Genomic DNA, 13,725 nt, shown 5'->3' with positions numbered 1-13,725 from the left:
CAATTGTGACTTTCATATTGCAAAACTGAGTAATAAATGTTCTAGAAACTACCTCATGAAGTTGCTGATATAATCTGTACTTGTTTCAGACCTCTACTGTATTCATAAAAGGCAAATAATTTGAAAAGCAGGTACAGTTCTGCACACTGTAAGAGCAACGCATCTTACAGTATATACTGCTCTCTAATGGCAGATGTATGTGCAAATCTAGTTATAAGTGAGGTTTCCACATGTGTACTTCTGGCAAATATGGTCAGTGTTTAACTCATATATGCATGTGTATGGATCTTTGTTTACATGTTTTTGTCTGTTTGTATATCTTGTTCGGGCAGTTCAGTCCAGTCCAGCCTTCCTAGCCATTTCTATAAACCAGAACAGTAATTGAAATCAGCATGATGTGAGACGAACAAGTTGAATCAGCAGAGTCCAAATAACTAGATAATATATGCAAGTATAAAGGAGCTGGAGAGAATTATTGATTTGCAGGGATCCTAGAAATCCATTTGCCACGGAAAAATGCAGAATTTATGTTTTTACAGAGAATCTTTAGTTTTTACATTTTGTGAAAAAAAATAAAAACAAATATTAACTAAATTTTACGGAAAGTATCAGTGTCAGTTATTCAATGAGTACAACCTCCCCCCCTTGTGGCTGATTTTTGAATGTGCTGACCACCCTAGCCCCAGGTAGCTGGCGGTTTGAATAATACAGAAAGCTGGATAACGGAGGCTTGGATAAACAGGATTCTATTGTACATTGCTAAACATACTCCAATAAACTGCTTCCAGAGTATAGCGGTTACTCAACACATATAGGGATTTGTGTTTTAATGCATCTCAAATTTCACTTTAACCTCCAGGACTAATTCAGAAAGTGAGTAATGTTAATATAAAAGCAATTTTTACTTTATTTTTTATGCTTTTCAACAAAAAATCTGAAAATATAGAACACAGACATAGAAGTATTTGGTATATGTAAGAAATACAAACTGCAATTCTATTAATTTTATATTATAATGATCATGGCACTGGTAGGCTTCGAACTTGCTTAAAAATTGTAAATATATCAATAAAACATTGTGTTCAACTGATACCTATATATAGATATATGGTCCTATTTAACAAACACACAAAGTGAAGAACGTTTTAAACATACTGGTATTATTAGTCACTTGTATTCAATATATTGAAAGTAGCTATTAATTTCATATGCAGATTGTAAGCAATGGGCTTTTCCACTCAGCTCTGAGAACTGTACAGACAACAACTATATCTTGTCCAAACTTACCCCATTACTGGAGTTTACCATTATTGCTAACTTAAGTAACAACAAAACATATGGTGGAATGCAGTCAAAATTTTCTACTGAGTTTGGCTGTTCTTAGAGTTTCCCCTGCCGGATACGTCTGTACCTGCCCCGAGTTTCCTCTGCTTCAGAGGAACCTTCAGACCTTTTATGTTCCTGATGGTGCACCCGCCTGTGCTGTCTGCTAGGACAGGTGAGACACCGGAATAAATGCATCTTCTACCACCTGACACCCCCTCAGATGATCTTTTTCTGAAAAGTGATCCAGTAAATTATTATTGCGGGGCTCTGTGTTTATTGTCAATAGTTTCCAAAGAAAATATCCTCCATTTACAAGTAAAGAGATGTTTCTCTCAGACACATCCTGGGATTAGAGAGTCAAGTTAAAATTTTGCCTTCTCGTACATCCTCACCAGTCAAACACACTGCAGGTCAAATGTTGTCCTTAATCCCACCTTTATTACTGATGATAAGAAAATAACCCAACTTGACTCTCCTGCTCCATGTTAGGTTTACAGCTCTGGCAGTTACAACAGATGTCTTTATTCTTGTAAGCAAAGCAATTTTGCTATGGAATCACTGAGATAAAATAAAACAATAACCAAATCATTCACATTTTGAATTCCAGAAGAAAGTAGTCAAGAAACAAACAAAATCTATGAAAAATCCACGCAACATCAACTCTGCGGGCCTGATTCTCGCCTCTCACCATTGTAGATCAGGAGTAATGCCACTGAAGTTAACAGACACACACCTAGTATATAAGAGAAAGGAATCAGGCCCTACAATTTACACATGCAAGATCAGTTCAGAATATAGAACAGATCTTCTGAAACTGAAGAATTGTAGGATAGTTCTGGTTTTAGTTTTGTAGCCCATATTCTCATCTTTGTTCATCTAAACCACTGGCTATTAAAAGGGAAATTATCAATCTCTTTAGGCTCTAAAAATCTTTTCTTCAAAAGAAAGCTAAATCCAATGCAACGCTCTTTGAATACCACCTTACATTCACTTCATCAATCATCCTTTACCTTCTTGTTTTTTTTTAATTACCCGTAACAGTATTTGGGTTCTCATTTATCTAAGCATAGGACATAATTGTACAAGTACAACTATGTTCCATATATAGATTCTCATTACATCGTCTTTGTAAAAGGAGCTCTGTGGCTTATTACAAGGCTACCATCACAAACAGCTAGGTCTATTTCACAGAGCTTCCACTACTGACCTGAAAATCACATAGATTTTCTTCTCTTTTGTCTTGTTACCCATTAAATCACTTTCTATTATGATGACATGCCTTCTAAATATAAATCTTTTATTTTGGGAAAACAATATACTTCTTGCTTGCAAGTTGATGACAAACCCCCATACTAATTTAGCTGCTCAAATGCTTTCCAGGGAGCTTACAATACATCTGCATGCATAAATGAATATATTTCAAGACACACCTAGTAAGTAATCTGTTGAAAATTGTTCTAGATCAACCTACTGTTGTGTTCCTTTTTCTCATTTATCTGGACATTTTCCATATGTAGAACAAATGTGAGAGACATATACATACCTCAGCCCAGAACTCTGCATATATATCATTAGTTGTCAATCTGGTAACTGGCCATAACTTTGTTACAGAACATAGATCACAAGCTGTCATCATCAGACCAATCATACGATCCCTAGAATACAAGAATATGAAATTTGTTATTTAGATAAAGCTTTATATTATTGTGTTTTGAACCTTTGTGTGTGTCCTGTCATATATATGCCCAACAAAAAAAAGTACAAATTCTACAAAATACCTCCCACATAACTCCACCATCCCCCTTTGATATTAGCTCATTGATAATTCATCACATGAATCATATTAGTACCATATCACTTTTGTTCAGTTCAGTAGCTTGTATTATTGAAAAAAGGCTCTATTCAAGAGCAGCCAAGTGAAAAATTTGAGTCAAATGGCTGACCCAAGCAAGTGTAAATAAAATGTAGTGTTTCAAGGAAGATCATGTTACAATTGATTTAAAGCATACATTATCCACTTTTGAGAAAAATTATGTCCCGCGATTTATACCTGTTGTATTTTTGTAGTTTTTAAGCAATTATATCATCTGACTTGGTACCATACTAAAATGTCCCTTTGTATTTTAAATATCGTATTGTATCTAGTCTGTTTTGAACATGTGTTAGTAGTAAATTAGAATTTTGTTTGTGCTAATAGCCTGTATTTTTATTATAAAGGTAGATTTAGTGCCATACATATAACATGTAGGAAATACGAGCAAAATGAAGATCTTTCAGACTTATGCAGAGATATAAACATTAAGTAGTTCAAGGATATCAGTGGTCAGGTATTCTCATTTTTAAGCAGTAATATATGTGCCCACTCTAGTATGAGTAAGTTTTGCCCAGAGCTTATTTTCTATTAATTTACATAATGGCATGTCTACTCTTGGAAATTTACCAAAATATCTATTTTGTAATAATTATTTCAGAATTGCTATTCTGGTAAATTTCCAAGCCCTAAGAAGGACTTTTCCATTCTTGGGACATTCTCAGGGTTGCCATCAGGAGGATAATCCACTTTTGTTGTTCTCAGAGTAGGCTTGGGAAGCAATGGCGAAAGAGGAACTTGTTGCCTTCCCTGAGCTTCAAGATACTACAGTGATGGGTGCTATAAGAAACCCTCCAAAATAGCCAAGGTGGAAATATATTTATTCTTTACATGGTCAGGAAGCTTGTTCCAGAGTGTTTTCCATTCAAGCACCAGTTTTGCCCCAGTGTAAGACATACCAAGGGAATGAAAACTGGTCAAATGGTGAAATTTTCTACAGGAAACTCTCTCACACACACACAATCATTTTGAAAAGTTTGTCAGACTGTGCTGTTTTGGTTTGGAGGAGTGGAATGCGTTTATATGTGAGGTTTTTTTTTTTTAAATGGGTATTTGGGCCTTGGTAATTCACAGGTATTTGTAATTAAGGACATATATTGGAATTGCACATTTGAATTGAGAATTTATGATAAATATATATCATAAATGTTTAATATGATTATTGCTAATGACAATTAAAATGTTATAAAGCACAAAAAGATGAATAATTTAAATACCCTGAATTACCCTAAACCAATTCAGAGAGAGTTAACTGATTAGAATCTGAGATACTAGGAGAAAGTAGGGGCTAAAATATTTAAACAGCATTTTACATGTCACAAAAATGCTGCATGCTCATATTGTAGATAAGTAATGATCATTCTGTTATATCCTCTCAATACATGATTAAAAATACATAATTAAAAAACTGCATCTATCCTATTTTGTTTTATCCAGAAGTTTTAAATTTCAAAGGTTAATGCAAAATTGCTTTGAGTATATATTTCTGAGTTTAGTTATGTTGAAAGGTACTTGTGATCTTTTGCTTTCAGCTGACCAAATTCTGAAGTACTTGGCACAAGAGTCCATTTTTCCCTATACCGGATATTTTAATATAGTGTAGTGGTAGTGCTCAGATTTTCATTTTGGCATGGATGAAAAAACGTCCCATACAATCTCTGTGTTTTGCATACCCAAAAGTAATAGATTTCATCCAACTCACTCTGTCAAGCAAAATCTTAATAGTGACCTCAGCAATCTTAAAGCAGCAGAGTAAATGGACTGTGTGGCAGTCAGATGTATCAGTCTGTTGATATAAGAGAGTATGAGATCACCATCAAGATTTGGCATGACAGACCAAGCTGGATGAAGCTGGGGTATGTACTGCTTTTCAGTATGTGCTGGAGGTAGAATAAATGTCTTATAGAGTGTGGGGTAGGTTATGTGAAAGTGGCAAAAGAGATTGGAGACTTTTCCCTTAATTTCTTATTTTCATGCTTTGAAGGATTTAGGTAGATGAGGTGAATCCTGGTGCAACTGTCACTGTCACAACACTTAGTTTTTGTTTAGGCATGCAAGTGTGAATGTATATTATAAAACCTGATGTTTCTGTGGTCTAAATCTTCTCTCACTAACTCTGGATTTCCAACCAGTATAATTCTACTGATGTCAATGCAGCAACTCATTATTTACACTGGTATGGGAGGAGAATCAGATCCTAGGGCTAAAAGTATTTTTATATTCACTGTATGAATAGGTAATTACCATTAAAAGGATTGATTGATTTTAACTAGAGTCGGATCAGGAATTTAGGCTCTGATCCTGCAAACACTTATGCGTGTGCATAATTTCACAAATATACATAATCCCCTTGAAGTCAATGAGTCAGGTGTAAAGTTAAGCACGTGTTTAAGAATTTGCAGAATTGGGGCCTGAGTTACCAATGAACTCCTCAATAGGAACAGTTTGAAGGCTATGAAATGTCAGTGTGATAGATTTAAACATGAAGTATCTGAAAACTCTAAAGTGCCTTTTTATATCTGGAATACTATATTTGTGCATATATATTTGGTCTTAGAGCTTACTCCATGTAAAGCAGGGGTTCTCAAACTTGGGGTTGGGACCTCTCAGGGGGTCACGAGGTTATTACATGGGGGTGTTGCGAGCTGTCTGTCTCCACTCCAAGCTCCGCTTGCCTCCAGCATTTATAATGGTGTTAAATATATAAAAAAGGGTGTTTAGTTTATAATGGGGGAGGGTCACACTCAGAGGCTTCCTACGTGAAAGGGGTCACCAGAACAAAAGTTTGAGAACTACTGGTGTAAAGAACAAGATATCGTGTGCATGGTAAAAAGTCTCATCTTAATTCCTCTTTATTGTCATTTCCAGAAACAAGGTTCCTCTTCAAGTTATGAACGTTTGCTTGTCTGCTTTACCTATGTGCTTGGTTTTTAAGGTTTAAGGCTCCTGTCTGATGCAGTTCTTCCAGCTGTTTTCTGTTTCCGAAGTACAGGGCAAGGTCTGTGGCAATGATGGCTTTGCGGATGATCTCCAGGACCTGCTCGTACTCGCTGGAGCTCAGTTTGGAGAAGATATTGTGCCCTTCCAGCTATGAAAAAATAAAAAATAAAACCAATAAAAAGCACAAGCTCTAATTTTGAAATGATTCATGGAGGATAGGTCCATCAATGGCTATTAGCCAGGATGGGCAGGAATGGTGTCCCTAGCCTCCGCTTGCCAGAAGCTAGCAATAAGCGACAGGGGATGGATCACTTGATGATTACCTGTTCTGTTTATTACCTCTGGGGCAACTGGCATTGGCCACTGTCAGAAGACAGGATACTGGGCTAGATGGACCTTTGGTCTGACCCAGTAGGGCCATTCTTATGTTCTTCTTATTCCTATATTTATTTATGAGTTTAGAAAAGTTTTACAGCCCACTAGGGATTTTTGTATTTTATAAATGAAAACATGAACAGCATGAAACGCGCTTTGATATTTTCTTTTTAAAAGGTTAACATGGAGCTGTTGCTATGACTGAATTGCTGCTCTGTGTTTAGGGTTCAAAGACATGCATGCATTAGACACCATCTCTCATAGTACTCCGTTCACAGATCCCTATTTTTTTGCTGTAGTACATCCTACCGTGATTAGCCCAATCCACAGTCTTTAACAAACATATTATCTCTATCATGAATCTTAAATCTTCACTCCATTGGTTTTTGCACTCTTCATTTCCCCAAAGTTTACAAATGAATTTACATTGTGGGACAAAGTTTAAAAATTAGGAACAAATATCTGCATGTGTCTAACATGTACACAAACACCACATGTGCAAGTTCAAACCAAAGATTTGGGCTCTCACATTGTCAGATGTGTGGATAACTGGGCATTTGCCCACCTTAGTACCCGAACTGAACACAAATTAGGCACTTGAAATATTTACATGTATCTAACTTTGAAGATCTAGCCCTGCAACCTTCCCTAAAGATATGGCCTGATGTTGGAAGGTGCTGGGTACCTACTATCAAGTACTGAGTGCCCCTCCAGCCTTGGAGCTGATGGTTCTCAGCACTTCTCAAGGCCAATGTTTGCTTGTTTGGAGTTTGTTTGTTATTCAAACACTCTTTTCTCCTTCTAAATGGAGAAAGCTCTCTGAAGATAGAAGAAATTACTCGGCAGAAATACATTTTAACAAAACGTTTCCCAGCAATTCTACAAAGCACTCCCACTTACAGCTGGCTTGGGAGCCTGGGATTCCTAGCCTGATCCAGAGTGCTGAGATGCCACTAGCCTGGCAAACTGGCTTGGGATTTCTTCCTGAAGATAACAGGAGTGTTTTAATAGTGCACAGTGTATGCATAATATTTAATACCAGCAAAGAAATATCTAGTTACTGTAATCAGGTTATTGCAATTTGATTAAAGTGCCCTAAATAAAATGTAATTAATTGTCATTAGCTGATGCAATTTCCTCTTTCGAAATGAAATTAGGTATAGTACTTTCATGTGTGTATATTTAGGGAAAGGCATCTTTGTTTAAGAATGAGCTGACTTATGAACTAGAGAGAATAATGTCTTACACTGTGGAGACTATGGCAACATGCCATGCTTCATGCCCTTTCCATTTTTGCTATCATTAAACCATATGTAATGAACAATATCCACATATGGTGGCTGCTAGTGAAAGCTACACCATATAGTTAGAAAACTCTGCACTATCCAATGTTTCTCTCCTTTTGGAAACAATTAATTAAAGGTCTTGCTAAAACCCAGAGGGGGCAGGAAGGAAAAAGGATGAACTAGCCAAATCAAGGTGCATATAAACAGAAAACATTAAAAATACATTACACTTGGATGTGCTTCAACATTTAATTGCCACTTGTGCAGACCATAACCAAAAGTCTCCCTGCCTTTTGTCAAGCATTATCCTTAAGGATAAGTTGTTCTAAAACAATTTCGTATTGGTACAAATAAAATAGGCTTGTTTTTGCCCATCACCAGGAATGTGAGCTTTATTTTATAACATTTTGCTTGGACAAACATATTTATTGTGAATAATGAAAAGAAAAAACAATCCATTTGTGTCTCAATGTTCCTTTGACAATGTCCCAAGTCGTGGTAAAGGATGTTTCAAGAAACTCATTTTAATCCATCGTCAGCACTCTAGTGCCAGACAGTGTTTAACAGAGTTCTCCTAGTCTGGATTTTTGGCATTTATTGTTTTCCCTACTCTTGCTGCATGATTACCATTAATATGCTCCATGTTCTATTACTAAGGTTATGCAGTGGCATAACACCACAAGGTGTGCAGTAGGCACCTTTTAGGACCTCAGAAGTTACAATATTAGGAACACTAACATGACCAGATGGTTCTGACTGTTTCTGCACACAGTATTAACCTACAAGAACTGGCTGCTTTCTTATGTACTAATGGAAGCTGCCACTTTGGGTATGCCAGTTATGTTGCTGAACACTATGTGAAATGCATGTCTGATGATCAGATTTGATTCTTTCCAGGATCAGCTAAAACTGGTAACTGGAATCCTCTATATTTATACAAAATAAGTAGGGCAGTCAATTAATCATAGTTAACTCAAGAAATTAATGCAAAACAAATTAACTAGATTTAAAAATATAGTCACAATTAACCACAGTTTTAATCAAACTGTTAAACAATAATAGAATACCAATTTAAATTATTATAAATATTTTGGATGTTTTTCTATAATTTCAAATATATTGATTTCAATTACAATACAGAATACAAAAGTGTACAGTGCTTACTTATATTATTTTTTATTACAAATGTTTGCATTGTTAAGATAAACAAAAGAAACAGTATTTTTCAATTAATCTCATACAAGAACTGTAATGTAATCCCTTTATCATGAAAGTGCAACTTACAAATGCAGATTTTTTTTTACGTAACTGCACTCAAAAACAAAACAATGTAAAACTTTAGAGCCTACAAGTCCACTCAGTCCTACTTCTTGTTCAGCCAATTGCCAAGACAAACAAGTTTGTTTACATTTATGGGAGATAATTCTGCCCATTTCTTATTTATAATAAATAATAATATATGTGAGCACTCTACACTTTGTATTCTGTGTTGTAATTGAAATCAAAATATCTGAAAAAGTAGAAAAATATCCAAAAATATTTATAATAAATTTCAACTGGTATTCTATTGTTTAACAGTGCAATTAAAACTGTGATTAATCGTAACTGTTTAAAAAAAATCACAATCATGAGATTTAAAATCATTTGACAGCCCTAAAAATAAGTATGGCATAAATCTATGTTTACAATGGTTGAAACAAATAGCTATAAAGTTCTAATTAATGTAACATTTTTACTATTACGATTACTATTTTTACTGCTGACATACAAGGCCAGATCCCTCAGCTCTGGTTGGTGCTAGTCTAAGAAGGTTCTCTGATCCTGGGGCCATCTAGTCCCTAGTGCAAAACAGAGCAACCTAAAGGCTGCTTTATGTGACACTGGCCACCAGTGTCCTCAAGTGACCATTTTGGCTGCCAGTATTTCAGCATACAAAGCAGCATTCTGGCCATGTTCCATATCCCAAAACACCACCCTGTGCCCAACTGCCAGGGCTAGGATGTGGCACAAGAGCAGCTATCGTGGATCTGTACAAAACTCAGGGATTCCACCATGCAGAGGAAACCTCAAATAGACCATTACAGTACTGATTTAAGTTTGCTTCGCATCGCCAGAGTAGCAAAGAAGTCTTAATAGGACTGAGTTTCTTGCTCACTGTATATAAACTCATTTGAAAAACAAATATTAAAAATCTAATGCCACACTAACACTGAGGGACTCATTTACACCCTCCTAAATGAAGGAACATTAAGAGTTAAGGCTTACATTCTGTAAAGGTTTCCACGTATATGATTCCTAAAAATATGAATCACATCATGTGCTTATCAATGTGATACAGAAAACATGTTTTTATGAATAGCGGATAAGATATTTAAGAAAATAAATAAATATTTCTCTTCCTGGTCCTTGAAATACCAGGAAGAGAAAAAAAAGTTACCAAGGAATTAGAGACACATTATCATGAAAAGGGTGTGTATAGGGAATGTACACACCAAAATGAAAAACAGTGAGCACAGAAATCATAAAGGACTAGGAGCTATTTTTGTAGCTATGACGTCTCTCTCTTTCCAGTTCAACAGCAGTTTATTTTTAATGAATGACAAAATACTTATCACTAAGTTTAACTTTCCTGAAATCGGTTAGCACGCTCTTAGTAGGTTTGTATTAACTCAACACACAAAGGCACTACTTCATATTATGGACCCACTGGCATACAGAATTTAATATTTAAAACAGTTATTTTTAAATCACAGAAGAAGAAGAAGAAAGCATATGAAAACAATCAAACTATTATGTACATTTTTCCATGCATGCCAAAAAATATGTTTGCTCCTAGGTAAAGGATGCATGCACATTTAAAGTCACACATTTAATTCTCCCAGGAATTTATTACAGCAGATTACTATAACTCTGAAATAAAACACTAAAGCACTGTTACCAATTCTTGTGATTCTATTGTAAGTCTCAAATTTGGTCATTTTAGGTATGTCTACACAGTAATCCAACATCTGTTTACCTGTGCCAGAATGGCTAAAAACAGCAGTTCAGGTGCAGTGATGGGACTTTAGTGCGGGCTGGACCAGCACCCCGGGGACCCAGGGTACCTACTTGCATTGCTAGCCCATGCCATGGCATCTACCTGCCATTTTAGCCATGCTAGTGTGCGTAGAGACAACGTAAGCCTACCTGAGCTGCAACCACATTTCAGAGTGCAGCGTAGACCTACTCTTTCTTGAAGCATCAGCTGCTGGAATCATCTGACAATATGGGAGTCTCAGGGAAATTTTCATTTAAAAAACAAGTAAGTTTCTAGGCTTTCACAGCTAGAGAAAAAAGAATCAAAACATGACCCAAGTGCACCCCAAAGGCTCAGAAACCAGACAGCAAATTAAAAAAACCTCAATTCTTTATTTTTTAAAATCTATGGGGTTTTATGAAAATCTCAAGATTTGCGGGGAAGGAGTGGTTGACTCCTGATTTTTTAACACTTCGGATTTGGCAATAGTGGAATACAGGCTTGCTGTAATAAAACATGGCCACATCCCTTGCACATATTTTTATTTTCTAAACCAGCACTGCAAATCTAGTAATGAAATGAAACATGCTTAAAAAGTAGCTATTAAGAAATGCTGAGTCTTCTACATTCACTACAATGATTCTAAGCTCTAGTGCATTCAGTAATCCTACCTGCAGAATGGACACTGTCTGGGAGAAGTGGTGTTGCTCCATAGTCGAGGTGGAATAAAGAGCTGCCAGAGGGTGATCAAATTTCTGAAGGTAGCTGTTGCTGTAACCCCTGTGATCCAGGTCATGACACAAGCACGCAACTAGGAGACCTTTTCGCTAAAGAAATGTGTGAGGCAAACACAAAGAAAATATAAGAAGTGAAGAGATGCATTGCCTCGCCTCTAGATTTCACTTTAATCTCTTTAAATATTGTAGAGTCACACTACAATATATAAATTAAAAAGAAACCAAATGGCAGTTTGTCCATGGATTTTTGATGCAATGGATTTTTGATGCTCTCAATTTTTCCATTTTATTAGTATAACTGTTTCAAGTTTCCTGTTTAAAGCATGTTTTCCTGGTATTCTAAACTTTTATGTTGTTGTCCACCAGATGCACAGACTATAGCTTTCTTTTATCACAGAAGTTACACAGAGTGTAAACATATTTGGCCAAATTGTTCTCATTAGATCCATGAACTGAACTTGACCTTCTCACTTGTGTGTGTGTGTATCAGCTACCTGGCCCCAGATCCACTGAGGGGTCCAATAGTCTGTGTGGGAGGAGGATGAAGGAGTCAGGGAACATACATCATTCCACCCAGTACCCGTCTATCAATTTACTAAACAATTAAATACAGGTTGAGGCTGTATTAGTCGGATAGTGGAAACCCTTCTGTGCTGGAGAACCCCCCTTTAAAGAAGAACTATGGGGGAAAAGTTTTCACAAGCTAGGGAAGTCCAGGAGAGAAGCAAGAGGCCCAAAAGCCAATGCAGATAGTTACTGAGAGTCAATCTACTGTTTCTTCAGTAATAGGCAAACCCTGTTCCAAATGGAAGGATATGGAAGAAACTCCAGGAGGGGGACTTTGCAGAATTAAAGAATACACCTACATATTGCAGAGGACGGGCAACTGGGCCCATTTTTGTTAGGTGTTTATGTGTGTGTATGTATAGGTGTCTGTGTGTGATGGTCCAAAGAGAGAGTGGGGAAAAGCAACGAATTTATACTTCATCTGAAGACAAAATGCTACATTCTACACTCAGCCTGAGCTCTGCTCAGACACATTAAAGGAGGAGGCATGAGGAGCTGGTTATTTCTAGAAGCAGAGCTCATTTACGCCAGTAATGTAAGGTCCACCTTATACCAGCAGAGAATTGGGAGTAGAGAGGAGCAAAGTGGATTTAGCAGACTAGAGAGAATCCAGCCCAAAGATTCTGTGGCCTGGAAGGAATCATTGTTTATTTAATGGGATTTAACAGCAACATAACAAGCTGACCTTGTTTTGTTTTTTTATCGCATTTTTTTTTAAATTGGTCTGTCTGTTCTTAAATTACAGGAGGACAAAACAAGGATGCTAATTAGTTTTAGATTATTTTTCCCATACAAGTTGCACAATAGTACACAGAATTAAATTTTTATATTGCAGGCTCTCTACCATATAGACAAATTGCATTTGATAAGAATTTGTAAATAAAATCCTTATTTGAACTAGAACACTAGTGTCAAGCTCTGGGGTGCAATTCAGACTGGTGAACAGTTGTGTCACCTTTTATCCTGGGACTCTGAGTGCCTTGCTACTGTAGCTCTCTGCCCAGGACACCCACAACTAGCAACAACCATGAGCTCTATGTCTACGCACTGGGCAGCCCTGATCCAAAGCTCTGGATCCTGGAGCTTGCCTGCAATACCAGACATCCACTGGTCTCCACCAGCCTTGGTTAGCAACTGGTAAGGTGATGCCACACTCTACCCCAGCCCTGAAGGTCTTGAAGGATGACAATTTTTATTATTACATGTGCTAGGTGCTTTCCAAACACAGAGGATGAGAGAATCTGTGCATCGAATAGAATATAATCTGACTACTGAGGATATTCGGAACCTTTTGTTTCCTATGCTAACAGGAAATTAAAACAAATATTAAAAGATTATTACGCCATATGAATAAAAAGAGAACAAGAAAATAACTGGAGCCACTCTGCAGTGAGGAAGTGTAGAGATTAAGATTTATCTAGTTATGACCCAAAAGCTAGAGCAGTGGTCCCCTTAATGCGCCCGCGTCCTGGCCCCGGGGAGAGCACCAGCCGAAATGCCGCCGAATTTCAGCGGCATTTCAGTGGGGACGCCTCTCGATGACGCCGCTTGCTGTCAACAAGTGACATCATTGAGAGGCGTCGCTCTAGAATTTCAGAGGGGACACCT

The 13,725-nt window shown here is 36.9% G+C and overlaps 1 protein-coding gene across 5 annotated transcripts in view; it reads right to left on the bottom strand.

Annotated features, from left to right (window-relative positions):
• The window catches only part of PDE10A (phosphodiesterase 10A), a 601,549-nt gene that overhangs the window by 12,402 nt on the left and 575,422 nt on the right, over positions 1-13,725 (bottom strand). For all 5 annotated transcript variants that reach the window (XM_050949040.1, XM_050949037.1, XM_050949038.1 and 2 more), the window contains 3 exons: positions 11,485-11,640; positions 6,112-6,284; positions 2,870-2,981 (listed from right to left, as the gene is read on the bottom strand). In XM_050949040.1, the coding sequence (XP_050804997.1) occupies positions 2,870-2,981; positions 6,112-6,284; positions 11,485-11,640 (441 nt within the window). The remainder of the gene's footprint in view (positions 1-2,869; positions 2,982-6,111; positions 6,285-11,484; positions 11,641-13,725) is intronic.

The sequence above is a fragment of the Gopherus flavomarginatus genome, chromosome 4 (assembly GCF_025201925.1).
Source record: "Gopherus flavomarginatus isolate rGopFla2 chromosome 4, rGopFla2.mat.asm, whole genome shotgun sequence".
NCBI lineage: Eukaryota > Metazoa > Chordata > Testudines > Testudinidae > Gopherus > Gopherus flavomarginatus.
This window is presented reverse-complemented; position numbering and strand designations above follow the sequence as displayed.